A 20,793-nucleotide genomic window follows, 5' to 3' on the forward strand; every position below is an offset into this window, starting at 1 on the left:
ACTGAATCTGACTCCAGATCAGCTGTCACATTACAAGCAATACAGTGTCGACGTAGTGCTCCTCCGCCAGGTAATATGTGGACGTCATTATTGAGATAATGCTCAAGTTCTACTCTGAATGAAGAAGCCATTCCAGAAAGGAAACAAATGTCTGTGTTTACTGCACATGAGTGTTTGTGTCATGTAAAAGTCACGAGATTTTGGAGAGAAAGTGTTTTGGCACACATACACCGGCATGGGAAAGTGTTATGTATATTAAAATGAATCACGGAACTGTTATGTTTATCACATTATTTTTGATTTATACTTTTATACATAGTAACTATTCTGAGTACAATATGTGTTATCCTATAAAGAATGATCTGCTGATCATCTCATACCAATAAATAGTAGCTATCAACATCATTTCAGTTGAAAACGTAAGCAGGAAAACCACTTGCATTCCCCTGTAGTTGCCTTTTTTATATTTCATAAGAATTGGCAAACATAAACAGCAGTTCAAAACAAATGTATTTTTTAAATGCTTTCGTGTACGTGAGAAGAAATGTTCTTTCTCAAGACATCCTCTAGATGGCAGCATGTATCCGTCGTGACCAGATTACAATTGTCAAGTGGTTTGTTTTGTTTCATTTCCCACTGGCATCAGTGGGTCAGCTGCATGTGACCTGTCTGTACAGATGGGGAACATGTTGTGATGCACGTGAGCGGTGGCGTACATATCAATAACCTGTGGCACACAAAAAGAGCAGGCGTAAATACCGTATGCAGAATACTGGGGATATCCACCATAAACGATGTGAAATAAGACGATTGTTTGTGGTTACAGCTAAACCTTTTTTATGCATTCTGACCAAAACATGCGATTGTTCTTCTTGCTAAGTGAATTCAGACCGAACCCTCATTACACCTGTGCTCCTTTCCCATTAAAGCACTGGCAATAACAACCCTGCATATTGTCCATAGAGGCATCCCCATGTTGCTCTCACTGGAAATGTGTTCTCAATTAATGGCTTTGGAAGCAACACAAATCTTCCTACATTGCAAACTCTGAAGCAGTGTTGCAAATCGCTCACAGAAAAGTGTGTACAAGTCTAAAACTGACATGCAAGCGTTCAAAATGCAAATGAAATAACAATCGTGTGTTTGTATCTCCACCTCCACACGGTAAAGGTCATATATGTCCAGGAGCAGGCAGGACATTACAGGCAACAATGTCCTTGAGGTCAAACTGGAGCAACTACAACGGTCCACTCTGTTAAAAATTCATTGTATTGATTTGGCTGACAGCAGAGACCCTCTGGTCCCTTCGAGTATTTGTCCAATGAGTCACATGCGTTAAAAAGAATGATATATAGACATCCATTCAATTCGTCTCATTTTCCTCGGATCCGTATATATATTGGAAATGGAATGATTATCTATAAGGACAATGGCCTCTCTTCCTCCAGGGGAAACACACCTGTAGTTTTTCAATGCCGGCGACTGATTGGAAACTCCACGCCACGGTACATTTGGTGTTGTGCAATGAACAAAGCTGAAGAGGTGCGTCATATAATTCAATTATGACCTCCATAAAACAAAACATCTTGATGAATGACGCACCGTGTCCTGGATTATGCAACGGCTGTCTGTATCGTGTTTAGTGCTTCTGGTATTGAGATTCGAACATGGTGGACATGATGTAATCAATCCCTTAAAGGGCACCAGCTCCTCCACTGTGGGTCACCACTCCAAATGAGTTTTATGGGGTTGTTTCCATTTACGGGACTAAAGGCAACGCTTGTCAATTTCAATGTGTTTCTTGCAATGTTGACCGAATGCATAACGTTGTCTTGTTCTTTCGCGTCATATGACATTGGAATAAATAAAAACGGTTTAGTTTTTAAGTTGATTCATTCTGGAACGAAGATCTAAAGTTATCATTGGTAACACAAATTGTTTGCAGTTGTAAGTAATTATGTGAATGCACGATAGATTATTCAGAATACTGCTGTAGATTCACACACTACCTCCATGAGGCCCAAGTATCCTCTACCAAGAGTACAGTAAGGCTGAGGAGAGTACATCTTTGATGCTAAATGTAGCCAGCGGAGCTACACGTCCTCACTGCGTTTCCATCTCTGCATAGACATCCAGGCATCTTTCCCCCTTTTAAAGGGTGATACATGATGACACAACAGCTAAAGTGACATATAATAATTAGTAAATCAATACGATTTCATCTGGTGAGAATTTTTTTTAAAATAAGTAGTAAGGTTCTAAGGTATTAGTACAGTGTATTACTCAATGTTCATTCTTTAAAAAAAAGTCAAAAGTGCGAGACTGCAGGTGAGCGTTTGCTTTCCTTCCTGAGTTCTTCCGTGAACACGATCGAGTCCTTCAAACCAGATTTCACTTAAATCTTCAACATTTTTTGTTTTCCTTCAAAATAGCAACGATAAAATGCTACAAAGACCCAGCGTGTTACGTCCATTGTCGCTGGAAGTTCTCCTCGTCATGCTTCGTTTCGTGGTCACAGGGACCCGTTGAAGATCTCTCTGCCGCCGCTGCTTTCAGCCGGCTGACTGGGCGGAGCCATTGGGTTGTCACGGTAATCACTTTTGACCTGTACCTGTCTGTTGTCGAGGTGACTCATTTTGACTCGTCCCCTCTCTTGGTAACTGGCTATGCTGGGCACCAGTCCACTCGCCTTGCCTTGGCGACCAATTTTGCTGAGTCTGTCGTCATGGTGCTTTGTTTTAACTGGCGTCTGTCCATCATCTTTGTGATTGTGTCTCATTGGTGCGCTATCATGCTGGCCCGCCCTGGTAGGCACTGGTCCATTGTCGAGGGGCCCCGCTTCGACTGGCGTGTTGACCTGGTGCGCGTTGCAGACGGGGATCGTATTGGCCTGCAGTGAGTGGGTGTAACGTGAAAACCAGTCCCTCTCGAATGCAGCCCTCAGCTGCTCCACCACGGTAGAGTTCCTCTCCTCCATGCCCTCCGGCTGACTGATCACCAGGCCGGCTCCTGCATTAAAGTTGAACTCGTTCCCCACCCAGTCCAGGTTACCTGTCAGGTCACAGAGAAAGAAACAAAGAAGTAGCCGCACCACTTAAAAAAACAACAACACCAACCCAGTGGACCACACCGGAGGATAAATATACTGAATCTTTCTTTCTGAGGGTTAGACGTTGAGAAGATGATGAGAAGACTGACACAACTTTCATATCTGTGTGTCAAAGCAAAGAGCGGAAGCCAGGAGGCGATTAGCTTAGCTTAGCATAGAGACTGGAGGCGTGGGCGAACAGCTAGCCTGACTCTTTCCAAACATAACAAATAAGAATATCCTTAACACTAAAGTCCACTATTATTAATTACAGTATAAATCCGTGCGCACTAAAAATGTAAAGGCAACAATGTGTAGTTCAACTGCAAGAGGTGAGACACGTAGGACACAGTCATAAAGTCTAGTCCATGAGCTCACCTAAATAAATGGCTCTATCCGTCACCATAAATCTGTTGTGGTTTATTCCCTGGAGACTGCCGTCCCTCTGCACTCTGGGGTTGAAGAACTTCTACACACACACACACACACACACACACACACACACACACACACACACAAAGAGAGTGGTGCATCATGCATTGATAAAGTGCATTTGTACATTTAAAAATAGTATGCGGTGGCTTTGTACTTACGGCTTCCAGAGAGCAGTTGGCCTGCTCCATGCACAGACCCCTCAGGGACCAGAGGAAGTTGGATGTAAGTGGGTGAGTTTTTTCCCAGCAACTTATCAGCAGACGGACCCGGACCTTCCTCAGGATCAGAGCCTCCCGGATAAGACCGTCGATGCGGGACCAGTACCTTGGCATGGATAGCAGCACAGAGACAAGTGTGGACAAAGTTTCATCAATTGAAACACAGCATCCATGCTTTTGATGAAAAAAAAAAATGCCCTTCCAAAGCGGCACCGTGTCTCTAACCTGTGAGCGTTACGGTTGAGGAGGGGCAGGTAATCGATGATGGAGATATATAGGAAATGGTGGGCCTCCTGGATGACGCTGGAAATGGCTTCAAGATCACTGCTACGATGTTTGGGGATCAAAACATCGGGGGAGCTCTGTCAGAGGAAAGACAGTAAGCGCTGGTGTGGAGAGGATGCACTGTGTTCTCCTCTCTGAAGCAACACGCGTACAACTCATCATCTCGATTGTTCACCAAAATGACCATTATGACGTGATGTTTCATGAGTGTCTCTGTGTGCATGTGTTGTACATTTATTTCAGTTTCTTACTAACGGTGACACGTGAATGTTTAACTGCCAGTGCGTCGCTCTCTGTGTGTTGATATTCATCTTAATCTGCTGCAGGTTGGATGACATCATCATCACTCTTTAACAGGAAGACGTTGGCAATGAAAGACACCGTGTTGCAAAAAGTTAAGGTTTCTTGTTATAAAACCTGAATAATCTGTGTCTGATTTCAGCTGATATATGTATTGATATTTCTTGACTGTTTCACTTATCATAGCAGGTGGAACTGACATCATTGATAATGGTTCTGCTCCATTGAAAGGCCCTGGGCCCCCATGTCACACCAACAGAGGTGTTGTCACTTGTTCCGCCTGACTAGACCTCTTCTCGGGACTTTGTGGGTACCTACACATTGTGCTTTACTGACATCTCCCTCAATCTCCTGCTGCAGCTGTTTAGGTGGGACATATTGCATCTTTATTGGTGACCTCACATAAAACAATGAGAGAAATTAAAAACATTTGTGTGGTGTGTGCAGGGCCTTTAAGTTCCTCGGGCATTTTCCAGTTGAAATGTCCAACTTCTGAACTCCGAGCGTTTCAAGGTGCACAATGCCAAAACATAAACGAAAAACACAACTGACTGTGGCCACCTGATGTTTCTTATGTACTGGCATCATCTGTGCAGAGAGAATTATTCAGAAATTGCTGACTGTAACCAGCGTCCTACTAACACAAGCAGAACAGGTTTTACTATAGGTGTCCCAGTAAACCCTGCCAGTGAGCCAGCGTGCACCCGGCTTAAAACTCTGAAACTAACTAATCTAGATTGACGGCAGCCGTTATTCATTTTAACAGTTACACCCGCAGTGCTTTTAGATGTCAAAATAAAGCCGCTAGTTCTCCACAACTGATTGCCCCAAAAAACACTTTTAAGTTCACCGTCTGCACTGACATCCTGTTTCAAACGAGACGAGATTGAATTATGTGAGCCACCAATAAGACTACGTAATATCCTTTTGAATGTGGGTAATGCAAGGCAATGCAATGTAATTATCTCACATGTACACTTTTGTTTCAGAGTGAAGGAGAGTCATGATCACTTTAAAGACAAGTACATTCAGTGCTCAACTGATCCTTAATTTTTTTAAATCTTTTTTTATAAAGAACATTGTAATATAATGTAGTTCAAAATGCCTCTGCAGCTCTCACCAGGATGAGGGTTGCAAAGAAGGAAGCTCCCTCATGGGTTAGCATATCAACCTTATCCTTAAAAACTAATGCACAATACAAAGTAATGTAATGCTGCAACTGTCACTCACAGAGACGTAGGCCTGAGCCTTTGTGCTGTTGAGAGTGAACTCCAGGGGCTCGTCCCTGTTGAAGAGGGCAAAGACCCGCTTGGACCAGAAGGAGGGGATGAAGTCTCTGTACTGGAGCCCCCAGTAGAGGCTGAACACTCTGTGGAGGTCCAGAGCCAGACAGCTGCAGTCGTACACCAACACACCCAGCTCCTTCCTCTGGAGAACAAACACAACCTCTGTTTAGATCCCCCACGAACACATTTACGTCAGCCCCTTTGTAATAATCCTAAACATTATTGTCATTACTCTCAAGATCAGCAAAAAAATGCCGTCCGTCATCTCCATAAATATCGGATTTTCTTTCATTGCAAGTAATCGTAACCTGTTTTCACTCCCTCAGCACTTTTATACGTCCATCCACCTAAACACACACACACTGCACCTTCGACTTGTCGGGCCATGTTGTCGCCAAGTCTCCTCCCATTGCAGGACATCCCTCATCGTCACAGCATGGTTTGAGAGGACACTACTGTTTTTTTCTTCTATTTGTTCTCAATGTTCTGTCTTTGCTCGCTGCTGGCTTCTCATTTCAAAGAGGCACTTTTTAAATTTCAGGTTCCAAATTGCCTTTTCTTTCCCTGATGACATTCTCTCTCTCGCTCTCTGCAGAGTTTACATGGGAAAATAAACCTTAGATCCCACATTCTGAGGACTTACTTGGCACAACCTAGTCTATCTGCCTCAAAACACACAGTTGTCCTTCGCATCTACCTCAAGGTGTCTAAAGATAGATAAAGGCCGCCTAACAAATGGGTCCGCACTTTATTGATGAACTGTGCAAGAATCTCAGCTTTGAAGAAGAAGATGAAAGAATGGACACTTTCTATTTTTGCATGTCCCCACTAAACCCATTCCCCCCCCCCCCCCCCCCCCCCCCCTCCCTACATCTAGGAGACACTGACTGTAGTATGTGTTAGTAAATAAATCAACTGTATCCTTTAATATATTGACAAAAACATAAATACATAATCTAAAAAATTCAATCCTTAGGAATCTGTAAACATTTATTTTTAAATTATTATTCACAGTAAAGGACTTATGTTAGATATATAAAATCTGGACATATTTGCAGAATTAATTAACAGGCAATTATTGCCTCACATTATTGCCGTTTCCAAGAGGGACGCCCATATGTATGTGAGGGCTGGGAACTTCAAATAAAACGCTCTACTTTTGAGTCTGAGCCAGTAGGACATCATCAAAGCACTTTACATTAGGGGGTACAGAACTTGTTGTGTAATTATATCTCATGTAAATCTATTAGATACAACAGGGCAACAGAGGCTGCACGTCTGTGTGCAGCTCCAGAATTCACAGGACTGAGACTGTCATGCGTAATTTTCTTGAGTATGCATATATTTAAGTATGAATATGTGTGCGCTGGTGAGTTTTGGATACTGTGGCAAGTGATCTCCAGTCCATGCTGGCGCTGCCGAAGTAGAAATGTCTCCGGTCAACCACCCAGAAGGAGGACAGGAGGTGGCCGTTGATCAGCGCCGTCGTGTTCACATAGTGAACTTCGGCATCTAGAATTAGAGAGAGAGAAAGAGAAACACAAACCGAGGGAGAGTTAAAGAGACTGAAACACAGGAAGGTACATGTGAGACCAGGAGAAGGATGGCCACGGGCAAACAATGTTCAACGAGAAAATTAAACTCGAAGGCAGATGAAGGGAGAGATGGAAAGAGACCGATAGATGTGCTGGACATACAGGGGAGAGGAAACAGTCGTGTTTGAACGCAGACACACAGAATGCATAATACAGTGAGAGGGGGGGGGAGCTGACTGTGTTTGGCGAGCATCACAAGCTCGGTCGAGTCGATCATCCCGCTGGAGATCTTCAGCTGGATTCCTTTAGCTTTCAGCCCTTGCAGCCTGGACAGCAGAGCCCTGCCCTGAGGGAAACACATGGCAACACATCTGCTGTCACATGAAATGCATACTGTGTGTTCAAACAAGACTCTTGTGTATTGTTTGCCATATATTGTCTTTAATTTCAGGGCTCCATCAGCAGTCCTTTGTGTGCTACTACCCCCTGTGCGACATCTCTCAGCGACTGTGATGTCAAGTTTCTTTTTTTTAATTCATATTTGTGGGCGTCACTTTGTTTGTTCAGCGGCTCTCATTCTAAATACTCAATTACATGAAGATGTGTCTAATTCATGTCTATTCACTCAACTGATGTCCACAATAATTGGACACAAACAGGTATAAAGAGGCCTGCAGTGCACATGCCTGCTACTGATATCTCCACCTCTACATCTTGTGACTTTGCCATTACAGCATATTTAATTTTCCGGTCCAGCCTCCCTCCAGATGAGTTGTCTTTTTTGGCAGCTTTTCTACTGCAGAGAGCTGCAGGTTGAAGGGCCATTAGCTCCCCTCGGCCCCGGCGGCATTGGAAAGGAGCTATTACTTTCCAATCAACAGCCTCAGTCTTTCATTACTCCTGACATGCTCTATTCTTTAAAACACATGTGTGTGTGTGTGTGTGTGTGTGTGTGTGTGTGTGTGTGTGTGTGCACAGCCTTGCCAACCCTGTAGCCAACTGTCAATAACACACATCCAGTTCAAACCCAAAACAAATATCTCCTTTCGAGCTGCCTGAAAATAGCCCATACTAGTGTTTTACTAGTAAGTGATTCTAGAGGGACAGTTATTGATTTTCTGCTCTGATGATCATTATACCATGTTGCCATTTCATCTGTCTGGGTTGTAATATTTCATTGATTTTTGGTTGGTGGACACTCCACATAACACAAAAAAAGTGAGTTTTTTGTGATGCATCCCCTTTAAGTTAAGGATCCTTGTACCTCTTCTACTAATGCTTATTACGTAAAGGAGGCAAAGACATAGAGAAGTAGTTGTTACCTGTCTGGCAGCAGGCTGGAAGCTGGATTCATAATCGGAGGAGTTGAGGAGCCACAGCGGGGAAACTATCTCCACGACCCGGATGGCTCGGTCCAGTAGGTTGTACAACCCCACTAAGAGAGGGATATTGGATGTACCATTGTCTAAGAAGGAGATGTCTTCTGGGATGTTCTCCACAAGCACCGCTCTGAGGAGAAAAACAAAGATGGAACGAGTAAATTAGAAAACATCATTTATTTTTTATTTTACGTAAAGGGCCTGCATCAAAAAATAACATTTAAAAAGAGCATCATTAGGGCTGAGCCATAGAGACCTGCTAATGGAAAAATGCTGAGCAAATGAACGTGAGGTTTGTGTTCTTTCACAAAGCAATTATGCGTTTGCAATAGTAGCAGAATTATTATGAGCTTCGGTGCCACTAATATGAGCTTATATTCCTTCTGTCATACTACTGACAAATTAGCTAACAGGACCCTTCCTCTGCATCGTTAGCTTAATGAGAGTTATTACGATTCCTAGACCACACATGCCCTTTGATTCCACCAAGCGTCATTAAATATTGTTCAGGTTGTCTCTGGCAGGGCCTGAAAATAATTGAAGGTTGAGTTGTCAGCAATGCAGATTCAATTACACCTAGTGAGGAAGAAATTGCATTTTTGCTGCATTCTTGCTGGTTTCTCATAAACACTACTCCCTAAGCTATCGATCAGTGTATTAATGTAATTATCAGCCCACTGATGCAGTATGATGTACGACAGCAGGCATAATTCATTCACATACGGAGGCAATATCAATCTGCATGACGGAATCAGATTTCATGGAGTACAGAATAAACATATACTGTATATATCCATGAAATTGTCTCCTTAAAGCTTCAGTGCAGTCAGAATTTTTTGTTCATCATAAAACTGTCCCACCAAAATGAAAAGTGTATTGATGTGAAACAGTTTTGTTGTTTTTTCATTGCAATGTTTTGTTTATATCACTGTGAATATCCCTGCACTTTCTGCTAAGGTGTATTGTCAATTCACCTGGCCAACCATGACTCTGAGCTCAGCTAATGTATCTCCAGTTCACAGAAGGCCTGAAAGCGACAGGGGCATTAGCGCTGGAGACTCCAGTGGTTGCCTGTTACGATTGCCTTTACAACTATTATTTAAAACTTATAAAGTCAGTTTAAAATACTTTTTTTAATTGTGTAGCTTTATATGAGAGAGACAACTTTGAGGGATATCTTAATGTTATTACGTAATGTAATATTATTTATTTATTACATTATTCGGCCCAGATTCGGCAGCCATCGTCAGCCAGAGTCGATGATGGCTGCCGATAAACCGGTTGCCATGTCTCAGACAGAATCTGCCCATGTCCGTAACAGCTATGGCCAGACATGGCAACAGTGAAATGTGCCAAAGGTGGCTCACATTTGGCCGCATCGAGCCGGAACACAGCCGAGTCAGCCGACACTTAGCCGCATTACGGCCGAGTGCGCTGGCTAGTGTTGGATTAAAAAAAAAAATTGCCATGCGAGGCCCCCTGTCACTGCGAGGCCCCCCCGCAGTGCGGGGGCTGCGGGGGTGATCTCTACGGGCCTGGCTGGAGTCAGCGGACTGAATTAGCTGTGGCAGCCCTGGATCTGCAGCCACACAGAACCAGCCAATTACCAAGCTCCAATGCTCACCACATGCTCTCTGTATGACTTAGACATCGATTTCTGCCAACAAGAATTTATCACAGCAATAGAAATGGGGAGAGGGTGTTCACTGAGGGCGAACGCTGATACAAATTATGCACCTCAATGGGTGATTAGGTTTCTGGATAAAATGCTTTTCAAGAAACTCAGAACTACTTCTGCTCAAGGCTTAACTCAATTTGTCGTAAGTTGATGCGTTTTAAAAGAAATGTTATAGTAAACACACTTAGTTTGTTGGCTCCTTAGTGCATGGAGTTAGAGGGTGTCTAAAGTGATTAATCTATCTTAATAAATACAACATTAATGCATCATCACTGTACAAAGTTGATAAACTGAACATATTATACCAGTTGCCTCCCCCAGAATACCCAGCAACATTATAGGATTCATTTCTGGCCAATATTTAATATATTCAATATTGATGAACATCATCAATAACCCTTGCACCGCTTCACTTTATATACACATACACTATATACACTGTATTAATTTCCATTATTATTTAAATTCTTAAATGTAATATGCCCTGCTATTTTATTTTATTGTATTGCAGATATTGTAAACATGCTTGCTGCTGCTACAAAGAAATGTTAACTCTGGGGATGAATAAAGTAAATCTAATCTAATCTAATCTATTTTTCCTTCTTTTTGCTCTGTTTTGGTCTCCACCACCTCCTTGGGGACTCTTTAGCTCCTTAATGTGCCGCTAGGTTCACCGGCTAGTTGCTAAGAGTCTTTTCTCTTCGCTGCAGGAAACAATGCTGAATAAGAGTCGCAAGAGTGAATTAAAACAATAAAGTCGCATGCCAGTTAACCTCCCATCTCATCGTCATTTGATCCATTGTTAATATTACAACAGTGCAGATTTAAAATGAGCTTGTACAGTGGAGGATGTTTTTGTTGTGATTGTGTATTGACTATTCCTCCTGGAGAACATAAGCTTCAGCTGCTCTTCACAGTTCATGAGAAAATGGCCCTACTTCTCACTTGATTTATTACCTCAGTAAACATTGAAAAAACATGAGTTTATGGTCTCAAATGCTGCAAGTCTTCTTCAATTGTTTTCAGGTCATGAAAGTTATTTGTGCTCTGAACATATCTTAATCAGCTTTTGGTCGGATTTAGCTTCATCCTCTCGAGCCAATCCTGGTTGCAAAAACACATAGAGGGCGACGACCAAAGTCCAAGATGGCGAGTCCACTCTGTATCTACAGTCTATTGGAAAGTCGAGAGTTTAGCCTTCATCGTTCCTTGTTGTCATGTTTTTACTGTCACATTTCCGGCAGTGAAACAAACTCCCTGGCGAGGACTTTATAATACCAAACGGATCTTAGCACTCGGACCAGTCAGAGCAGTCAGAGCACAGGTCCAGCTGAACTGTGTCTACCAAGTGCTTCACTCAAGGGCACACTGGTGACAACATGTGCTGCAGGTGATAATGTACTTGCATCCCATTGAGGGGCCAGTTGCCAGCTCACAGCTCGAAAAATGCATTCCTGGCCAAAGTAAAGCTACGGCAGGTTTTGGAAAGTGGCCAAAGGTCAAACTGTAGGACTCACACCTCCTCTGTGTTCATAACGTGCTGATCTCTCCTCATCGAAATGACAGACAACATGCTACGTGAAGCAGAGTTGTGGAGAATCGAGTAAAGTTGGCTCGTGTGTCGCTGAGGTTGGATGTGCTTCCACTTGTCAGCCGCAGAGCTTGCGGACTGAAGACAGAGTGAGTCAAATTAAAAGAGGAGTGTAACAAGGCGCACACATACCAACGCAGCGGACTGTGATGAAATCATAAAGAAGATTAACATTCTCATCACTCGGCGGAGAGTCCGCTTTGTTGTGAAAAACAGCGGAAACTAGGACAGCTACAGTAAACACTTCACAATGAGGAAAAACATGGGTGGATGGATAACAGATGAGAAGGAGAGGTAATCTTATTTTGAAAGAAATCCTCTCAGCCGACTGTAATGACCGGGGAGGTATGATGAATGGTGCTTCTGGGTGATTTAAACAGGCAGACAGGCTTTGGTATTAAAAGTGGAGAAAGCAAGAGCTTCATCGATTAATGCGTTCTGCACGATGCCCACGGCCGATCCCTTCCTCTGCAACCCACCATCAAGGGTGTGATTCATCCACAGCAGCCGGTAGCTAAGTGGCGTAAACGTTGCATTCTGTGTGTGTGTGTGTGTGTGCATACATGAGACAGCAAGAGAGAGAGAAGAGAGAGAGTGTGTGTCTGAATGTAAAATCCCTCGCTATCTAAATGATAAAAGATTCACATATTCACAGTGTGCTATAGGTGAGTGAGCGCAGTTGGATTCAAATGATAAACTCCCCCTGCTGATATAGCAGAACATAATCAGATTTTGCACACCATTCCAGAGATGCCAGGTTAAATGTTAAACAAACCCATCGTATACAATTTACCGTTAGGATACTGTATGTAAAAAATGCCAATTACACATGTGAATGCTCGTGATGCTGTGTCCCGGCTGGACCGAGTGACAGCATGAGCCGAGCCAGTGTCAGTCCCTGACATCTGACATAAATCATCCCCTCTCTCATGAGCTGTCCTGAGCTCTGGGTGTACAGCAGCCAGCACATTAATATGGATACCACAGGCGCTGCTGCTGCTCTGCTCCCTGCATGCTGTTCATTTTAAAAAGGTGGCTAAATGTCACGGCCAATGTTTTCATCTGTAACACTGTTGCACACTTTATATGTAAATTTAGATTCATTAGCTGAAACATGAGCCACTTAAATGGATGTTTTCTTTGGCCATGATCCTCCCATGATGTGTTTTATGGAAATGAATGTAAACCGCAAGTGGCTAATTTATCACATTGTTCCATGTCTGTCACGACTGCTTTTATTGGGTGTTCCCTGGCCAATACTTTGCAACCACTAATCAGAGCTCACTATCGGACGTACTGTAAACGTTCCTGTTCCTGATACTGCTCGCTGAGTCTCAGAGATGCCAACGCTAAGCTACCTTTACCACAGTCAGTTGTGTCTCGTTTAATTTAATATTTAGGGAGATCTATTGGCATAAAGGAATATAATATTGATACGTATGTTTTCTATTGTGTATATAGTCCCCTGAAAATTATAATTTCCGTTACATTAGACTGAGCCTTATGTCTACATACAGAGCAGGTCCTCTTCACAAAGCAAGTAGCCCAGAAAGGACAACACCCATATTGCCAGATCCACCACGCTTAAGAGTCTTTTTGTTAGTTCAGTAGGTACACTTTTGTGCCTTGTTTTTATATTTTGGTATTAGCTGTTCTTGTTTTGTGTCGGCTTCAGATCTATAAGGTGTTTTTGAAGTCTGACATGTGTGTGGTGTGTTCTCGTGGAACCGGTTGTATCAGCTCTTTCAAGTTCAAACGTATTCTAGTTATAACAAAGTGAGTGCAGATTTGTGCATTACTGAATTATTAGTTAATAAATACTGACACCAACAAAGCGTCAGGTGTAACAGTAACATAGCTAACTGAACTAGCTAGCTAACTGAACAAGCTAACTAAAACATGAATTCTTTTGATTGAGGAAAAATACAATATTTTTAATCTTTCTGACATGAAATGAGGTTTAACAATTATGTTAAGTGTGAACATTTTGAAGGTGTAAAAATAAAGTATACATTAAATTACCAACATTATGGCAAAGATAACTCAATTATTTTTTTAAGCCTTTCTTGCAGACGTGCTAAAAGCTAAACAACATTTTGGGATGCAGTAAGTCTGGTTCTTTGCTGTTCCTGCCCTTGCACAAGCCAACTGTAAATCAATACTAACCTGCTTATCCGACGTCTGAGTCTAATGTCAAGCAATTACTCATGGATTTATAAGATGAGAGGGTTCCAACAACCAAGCATCACGCACTGATGAGGAATTTTTCTTGCAATCACAGCTGGGGTATAATATAAATCAAATAAATGATGTGTTTGATTGCACTGCCAAACAAAGGCAGGAAGGGATCTTCATCATCTATCTGCATCAGTAAGACATTTCCATTTTTTTTTATAATGCAGATGCACAGTAGCAGAAACTTGTGCCAAATCCCCTGTCCCTGAGATGCAAGCATTAGCAGAACAAAATAGATTAACGGGACATTAGATACAAAACAGCTTTGTGTGACATACAACATCACAAACCGAACATCTTCGGGGCTGCTAAAAGGCTCCTAAAGATTGTGTTGTAATAGATGCAAAACAAGGCAACATACAGGATCAGTCTGCTGTATTTAGATTGCTGAGAAGAAATAGTGATCATTTTTAAGTTATTCAACGGGAATAATTTTCAATGCGTGAATATGACTAAAAAGGGCTTTACAAGCATTCCTTTGATGAATAACAAGCAACATTTAAGTGAGAGAGCCTCCTCAGTGCACCTCATTATGAAGGTGTCTGTCTCAGTAATCTACCGCTACCACATTTTGTACTGGGACTCGCTTTGAGGAAAAAACTTCACGAAATCATCAACTATGTGACACTTGCACACACGTTATAGGTCTTTCCAACGATGCATGTCGCAGTAAAACATCATTATTATGCTTGTGGGATATAAGTAACAGGGCACACCTGGAAAAATGTATGTATTTGTATCTTGAGCTGCAAATAACAGCTGATGAATCTTTCACTCATTCCAACCCCAAATCTACCCTGATACCCTCTTCTTTTTCTTCCTTCACCCATCAACCCTTTCCCCAGCCTCGTATTTATCTCTCATTCTCTCTGCCCTTCTTTTCGGGGTCCTTCACAGTAGGAGAGGAGTCCTATTCAGCTTTTCAAGTTTGGATTGCACTTTCAGCCTTAAGTGGAAGAGAGGGATGCCTGATAGAGTTCTCTGAAAGGTTGTTAAATGGCTGATTTGGGGAAGACGAGATGGACACAGACAGAACAAAAGAGGCAGAAAGGGGGAAGTAATTGGAGTTGGTGAATGGTAAATTGGGAGAGTCTAATGGAGGGGAACCAGTAAAGGAAGTAGAGAGCAGGAATTGCTCTATCAGAGAAAATGACTGCTGATCACTCTGGACCACCAAGAAATGCTGCAGTGGTTTTCAGGCCTATTTTCTTGGGATCCATATTCTTAAAACTTAAATAGGAAGGAAATTGCAGGATTGCAGGTCCAACCCACTGGCCACCAACTAAGATTGATATATGGTTCGAAACTGGAGCTAAAAAACAGTACATAGCATTGGAAGTTGTTGGAATGAGCTTAAGGTTCAAGGCCAAGGAAAGCCAAATGATTAAATGGAAATTTGGATTTGAGTTATATATTGCAATACATGAGCTTTACTGCTTTGATCTACACATTGTAGCTCATATGAATGAACTCTGAGGGGCGCATTTACAAAAGAATTGTTCGGCTCAGTTGCAAAACGTATTTATCCAATATCAGTGTCTTTTGTGAATGGTGCAATCAGTGGTCGGAATCCACACTTTGGGAATTCATGTCAGTCGTTTCTCACTTTTGCATTTGGAATCAGCAAAAAACTAAACTGACAGTAATTTATATACTTACTAACAAAAATATAGCACAGAGTTTAGCCAGAAAACAGAAGAAATGCAGGGTAATCACCACTGAAAGTGAATCGTGTGTTTTGCGGTTCTGCAGTCCTCACCTGCAGTTCCTGCTACAGTTCTCCTCAGTGATGCCGTCTTCGTCTTCGCCCCAAATGTCCACCGCAGAGAAAATGAGCACCACCAGTACGGCGAAGCAGCACACCAAGGCGAAGATCACGATGCACTTCTGCTGAGACTGCAAGAGAGAGAGAGAGAGAGAGAGAGAGAACCGCATTGATTTGCAAGGTGTGTTTTCTCCTCTTCATCACTCCTATAAAAACAAGGCCAAAGTGCCCCAACCTTGGCTCCCATTAGTCAGGCGTTGGCTGACACAACGCCTGATTTAATGCACACCTCAGCAGGCCATAACATGATATAGAGGGGAATTTAAAACAAACATGTAGGTCTACTACGTATGACCTTGCAAGTTCAGGCTTTCATGTAAAAAACATGAGGCAGGGATGAGGAGACGAAAGTAAAGAGGGAAGGAAGAAAGGAGAGAGCAAGGAGGGAGACTGAGAAGAAAGACAGCAACACCAGTTCTTATTAGCTGGTGAACTATGTTATGGTTATTTTCCATTTCTATAAACCCATTGTGAGATTTTTTTGACACATCTTCTTTGGTGGGGAGGAGACAGATCTCATTTTCTGTATTACACAAACTGAGAATAGAACAGATGTTTTTACTACCAACCCTGTGTCCTGGAAATGACGTGTAAGCACTACTAATTTGTTTTGTCTAACACGTTTTGAAGGCAACGTAATTGCTGGCAGCAAATATGTTTACCGGTTACAATTTGCCAATCAAGACACTAATATATTCTTGAACCACACAGAAATTGTGGGACACTTGTGGAAGATTGTGCTTATTGATGATATAAACAAGTTTCCGAATCAGTGTTGACCTTTTGAATATTTAACCAAGACCACAATCTTTCTTCACCATGTGCTTTGAGCCGAACCATAACAACATTAATAATGCTGCAGTTAATGAGCAGATTGAGGGGAAAACTAAAAAACGAAATAGTTTGTCTCACAGCGTTTAGCACATGTTCTGTATGAATCATTAATTAATTGATTTCAGTAACCTTCTCTCGTGATGTAGACAAATGTAATTTTGGATACAATACGGTCCTAAAAATGTATTCAATATTCAAGCTTTTTTTGCATTAACTTATCATTATGAAGTAAATGTCGATTGCACAATGTAAAGACGACATGATCTGTGTATGGACTGGTTCTTTATAAGCCACGCTTTCACCATGCAATTGTGTCTGCCACCAGGACGGCATCTATGTAAAGCTCTTTAGTGACGATCCACAGTAGCATTCATGGCGGATGGTGGAACAACCAAAGTTACTGTGGAAAACAAAATGCAGTGTGTCTGCAGGTGTTGGACCGACCGGCTGTAAAGAAAACAGAAGGCGATCCGGTTGTCTTAATGGAGCCGGTTATCCGTTGTATCCTCACCAATCAGCCTGCTAGACCATTTCACAAATTGATGCAGAGAGTTTCTGTTCTTTAAAAATAATAGATTTCCAAACTATGACACCAAAGAAAAAGAAAAAAAAAATGGATTCAATAAAAGCACGATAAAATAAGGTCAATGTGAAAATAGGACCGTTACTTAAAAATAAACTAATGCCGGTGACCCTTTTTGCACTCGGCTTCACAGTTTGCTTCAAAATTCATTTTTTGGTCAATAATTGTCCCAAGATATTTGTAAGATTGCACTGTCTGACCGTTAATGGATATGACTTCATGTGTGTGGCCATGTTTTCTAAAATCAATTACCATGTCTTATCATGGTTTTTAATTGAAGATAGGACTCCTCAAACAACTCCACAAAGTCGTGGATGACCGGACCGCGGCGTCTCATTGCCCGACTAACAATAACAGAATCATCTGCATACTTTAAGATGGTCCTATTTGCATACCTGCTCTGACACATATATGGAGCTTAAACGGTAGTTCAGGAAGAAAGACTCTCTTTACACTACGGGTCATTTATAAATATCTCAGTCTAATTTCCCCATCGATTACAGTATGAGCTGATATTGGGAGGGGGGGCGTCCACGTTTAACTACAACAATGTCAGCAATAATACCACTTGGAGATAATACTTTCATCATGGCTCTTCTTTAATTATTTGTCCCACAAAGTCACGTCAGTGTGTAAGCATGTGTTGATACTTGGGCCCTGAATAAATATAAATCAATACTTATTCCTGTTATTAAATGCACTTGTGTTTGTCCTTCCATGACATGTGAAGAATTGAGTTATGTGTATTGATCGCTACCTGATACTGTCGTCAATATTCCACTCGTGTAAAGCTATAAGCTTTTACATTGTTTAGGTAACAACACAACCTCTTGTTCTTATTTTAGGAATGTAAAATGTGTTTCATTATCTATTATTACCATGTAAATATGTACTGTGGCATCACAAGGGGACAGGTAGTGGAGGGGTGCTACAGAGTGGCCACCAGTGCAAAAACTACATCTCCCAGCCTGCCTCACCGCTCACCCAGCTGCAGCTGCTTAAGGCACCTGATTGAGGCAGGGCTGGGAGACTTAAGGGAGAGCACCTGGGAAGGAGAAAGGAGAGCGGAAGGTGAACCCACGAGCACCTGGAAGAGGACAACAAGGGAGAGGACCTCGTAGCCTGGATTCACCAGGATTGAGTTTTTGTTTGGTTAATTAACCACTTTCTCCTCCGGGATGTTTTGCGTTATCTAACTGGACCTTTTTTGTTGATACTTTGTTGTTTTTGGATGTTACCTTGCTGGTGGGATGGGAAATAAACCTGGACTTTTGTTAAATACCCTCGGACGTGCCTGTGTTCATCTCTCTCTTTGCACCGCCCCAGGCTAGCCTGTCCTAGCGACAGCCCGTGACACTACAGTACGTATTTATCTGAATGTCGGCGACACAGTGCTGTCGGCGGATCTATTGCAGCCTCATTCATGCTTTCAATATGTACAATAGGTCTGTGCAATAGAGCAACCGTTTGTGAAACGATAAAAAAATGTTTCCGGATCCTCTTTGAAACCTTCCAGAAGAGCCACGACTAATTATTCTTGAACAAAGTAGATCATTAGCACCGCCAGCCAGACTCCACTAATTATCCTGAGAGACAAATCTCATATCACACCCCATCGACCTCTGAGCACACTCAAAGCCCCGGTTATTTTATTGAGCTTATTGTAGCTAAAGACATTCCTGACCATTGTGGGATTTAAATGAATCTACCAGCCAGTCAAAGGAGTGTCCCCCAGTGGACCGAATAGACACTGGGGGGACATTTAACTTCACACTCTCATCCTCACAACCATCTGCCTGAGTGGATGTCTGACATGGGAATAGTGTTTTCTATTTCTGGTTCTCAACCAACTCGTTTTCCTCCCGATGTCTCCCGTGTCATCATTGCGGTTGCAAGAAGGGCGTCAACAGCATGAAGGTTAAAGGCATGACCTCCTGACCACAAAGTGGAAAAGTGCAGGTGAAGGAAGAAAAAAAAGAAGAAGAAAGAAAACATTCATCTCTACTGAACCTCAAAGAGCTGAAGGCACTTAACAAAAGCGTGCTCAGCAGGCCAAATGGACGTTAAATCAAATCTGTCACTCATCTACTCATATAACGGATGTACAAGCCGTAACAGATGCAGGTCTACCTGCAGGATAGACTCCAGCCCTGCATGCTTCTCATATTTCCAGTGTGTGTCTACGGGCTGCTGTATTCACACGTGATCAGACATGCATGTGCATCATGACAGTTATGTATAAAGAGGTCAGACTCAAAGTGTTCACAGGTGACGGTGTTACCTGACACTGGAGCACAGCTAAGGATCAATACACCTACAGCTGCGGGATGACGTGTGCCTCACAGCAACTGTTTAAGAATACAAAGACTCAGTTTGAATGTAATAGTCATGGAAAGGGAAAGAAAGTATAGAAGTTTGTCTTTATTTTTGCATTGAGGTGGTGGCAGAAATCTCAGAGACATACATCTCAAAACCAGGCTGAACTGTCTGCATGGCTCGATCCCACTAGGGGCACATTTATTTTGGTAATTTGGGTGAATGCACCTTTTAAAGGTGCATAAAACGAGATTCTCAAAAGCTCCCAACATGGCTACACCTGAGCTGGCGGCTCATGACTAACGCTGCTAAAAGCGCCATCTGCCGCTGCTATGATAATGCTCTGAATGTCTGATATATTGCTCCTTTAACAATAAATTTTTGGGATAGCTGATGGTCAAACACTCACCTTCCCATATTGCTTCCTCACTGTAAACTGAGCACTGAATCATTCAGTTAGTTTCATCAATAACTTTCTTTTTCTAAGCGAACGTATAACAACTTTTGTGTTCTTTTGTGTGCCTTTGAGAGGCATTTTGGCTTTTTACAGCTACAGTTAATTACAGCACCATGTGCTATATAATTAGAGTCTTCTATCAGACGCAAAGATAGCCGAGAGAGTAAGAGAGAGTCATAAATAACATGATTCAGTAAGCATGCTGGATGGCTGATGTAAAAAGCTCCCCAAAGTCCATCTAAAAATGGCTGTGCAAGATGGATGGCACACACACACACACATGCACACGCGTACACACACACGCACACACACACACACACACACACACACACACACACACACACACACACACACACACACACACACACACACACACACACAGTGTTTATATCCTCAGGGTCCTTTTCTCTCTCTGTCCAAGCTGCTGTAGGCGACATAGTTTGAGAACAGACAGTGTGGAGATCTCAATTCTTCTTTTGCCCCGGTTTGTTGTGCCGCCATGTCACCAAACATTTGCCCACACAGCTTTTGAAACACATTCAAGGAAGTCTTGAGTGCACCTACAGAGACGCAAAATTACTTTCTTCCCAGTGCAGCCTGGGAAAAGTATCAGCGGTCCAATTATCCTCTCACAAGCATTTCCTCTTTGGCAAAACACGGTGAGAACGAGGAGCCACGCTGCTCGCAGGGAAAGAGAAGTTTGCATCACACCAACAAACAATGAGCAACATATCCCGGTCTGATTTGT

General features: G+C 42.4%; 1 protein-coding gene across 1 annotated transcript in view; it reads right to left on the reverse strand.

The window, feature by feature from the left end:
- Positions 1-2,512: 2,512 nt before the first annotated feature.
- The window catches only part of LOC117744203 (inactive phospholipase D5-like), a 41,313-nt gene continuing 23,032 nt past the window's right edge, over positions 2,513-20,793 (reverse strand). The window contains exons 2-10 of the mRNA XM_034552369.1: positions 15,790-15,926; positions 8,470-8,656; positions 7,385-7,493; positions 6,997-7,124; positions 5,557-5,754; positions 3,967-4,103; positions 3,682-3,847; positions 3,467-3,557; positions 2,513-3,051 (exon numbers count right to left, since the gene is read on the reverse strand). Of these exons, the coding sequence (XP_034408260.1) occupies positions 2,513-3,051; positions 3,467-3,557; positions 3,682-3,847; positions 3,967-4,103; positions 5,557-5,754; positions 6,997-7,124; positions 7,385-7,493; positions 8,470-8,656; positions 15,790-15,926 (1,692 nt within the window). The remainder of the gene's footprint in view (positions 3,052-3,466; positions 3,558-3,681; positions 3,848-3,966; positions 4,104-5,556; positions 5,755-6,996; positions 7,125-7,384; positions 7,494-8,469; positions 8,657-15,789; positions 15,927-20,793) is intronic.

This window comes from Cyclopterus lumpus, chromosome 15, assembly GCF_009769545.1.
Source record: "Cyclopterus lumpus isolate fCycLum1 chromosome 15, fCycLum1.pri, whole genome shotgun sequence".
Taxonomy (NCBI): domain Eukaryota; kingdom Metazoa; phylum Chordata; class Actinopteri; order Perciformes; family Cyclopteridae; genus Cyclopterus; species Cyclopterus lumpus.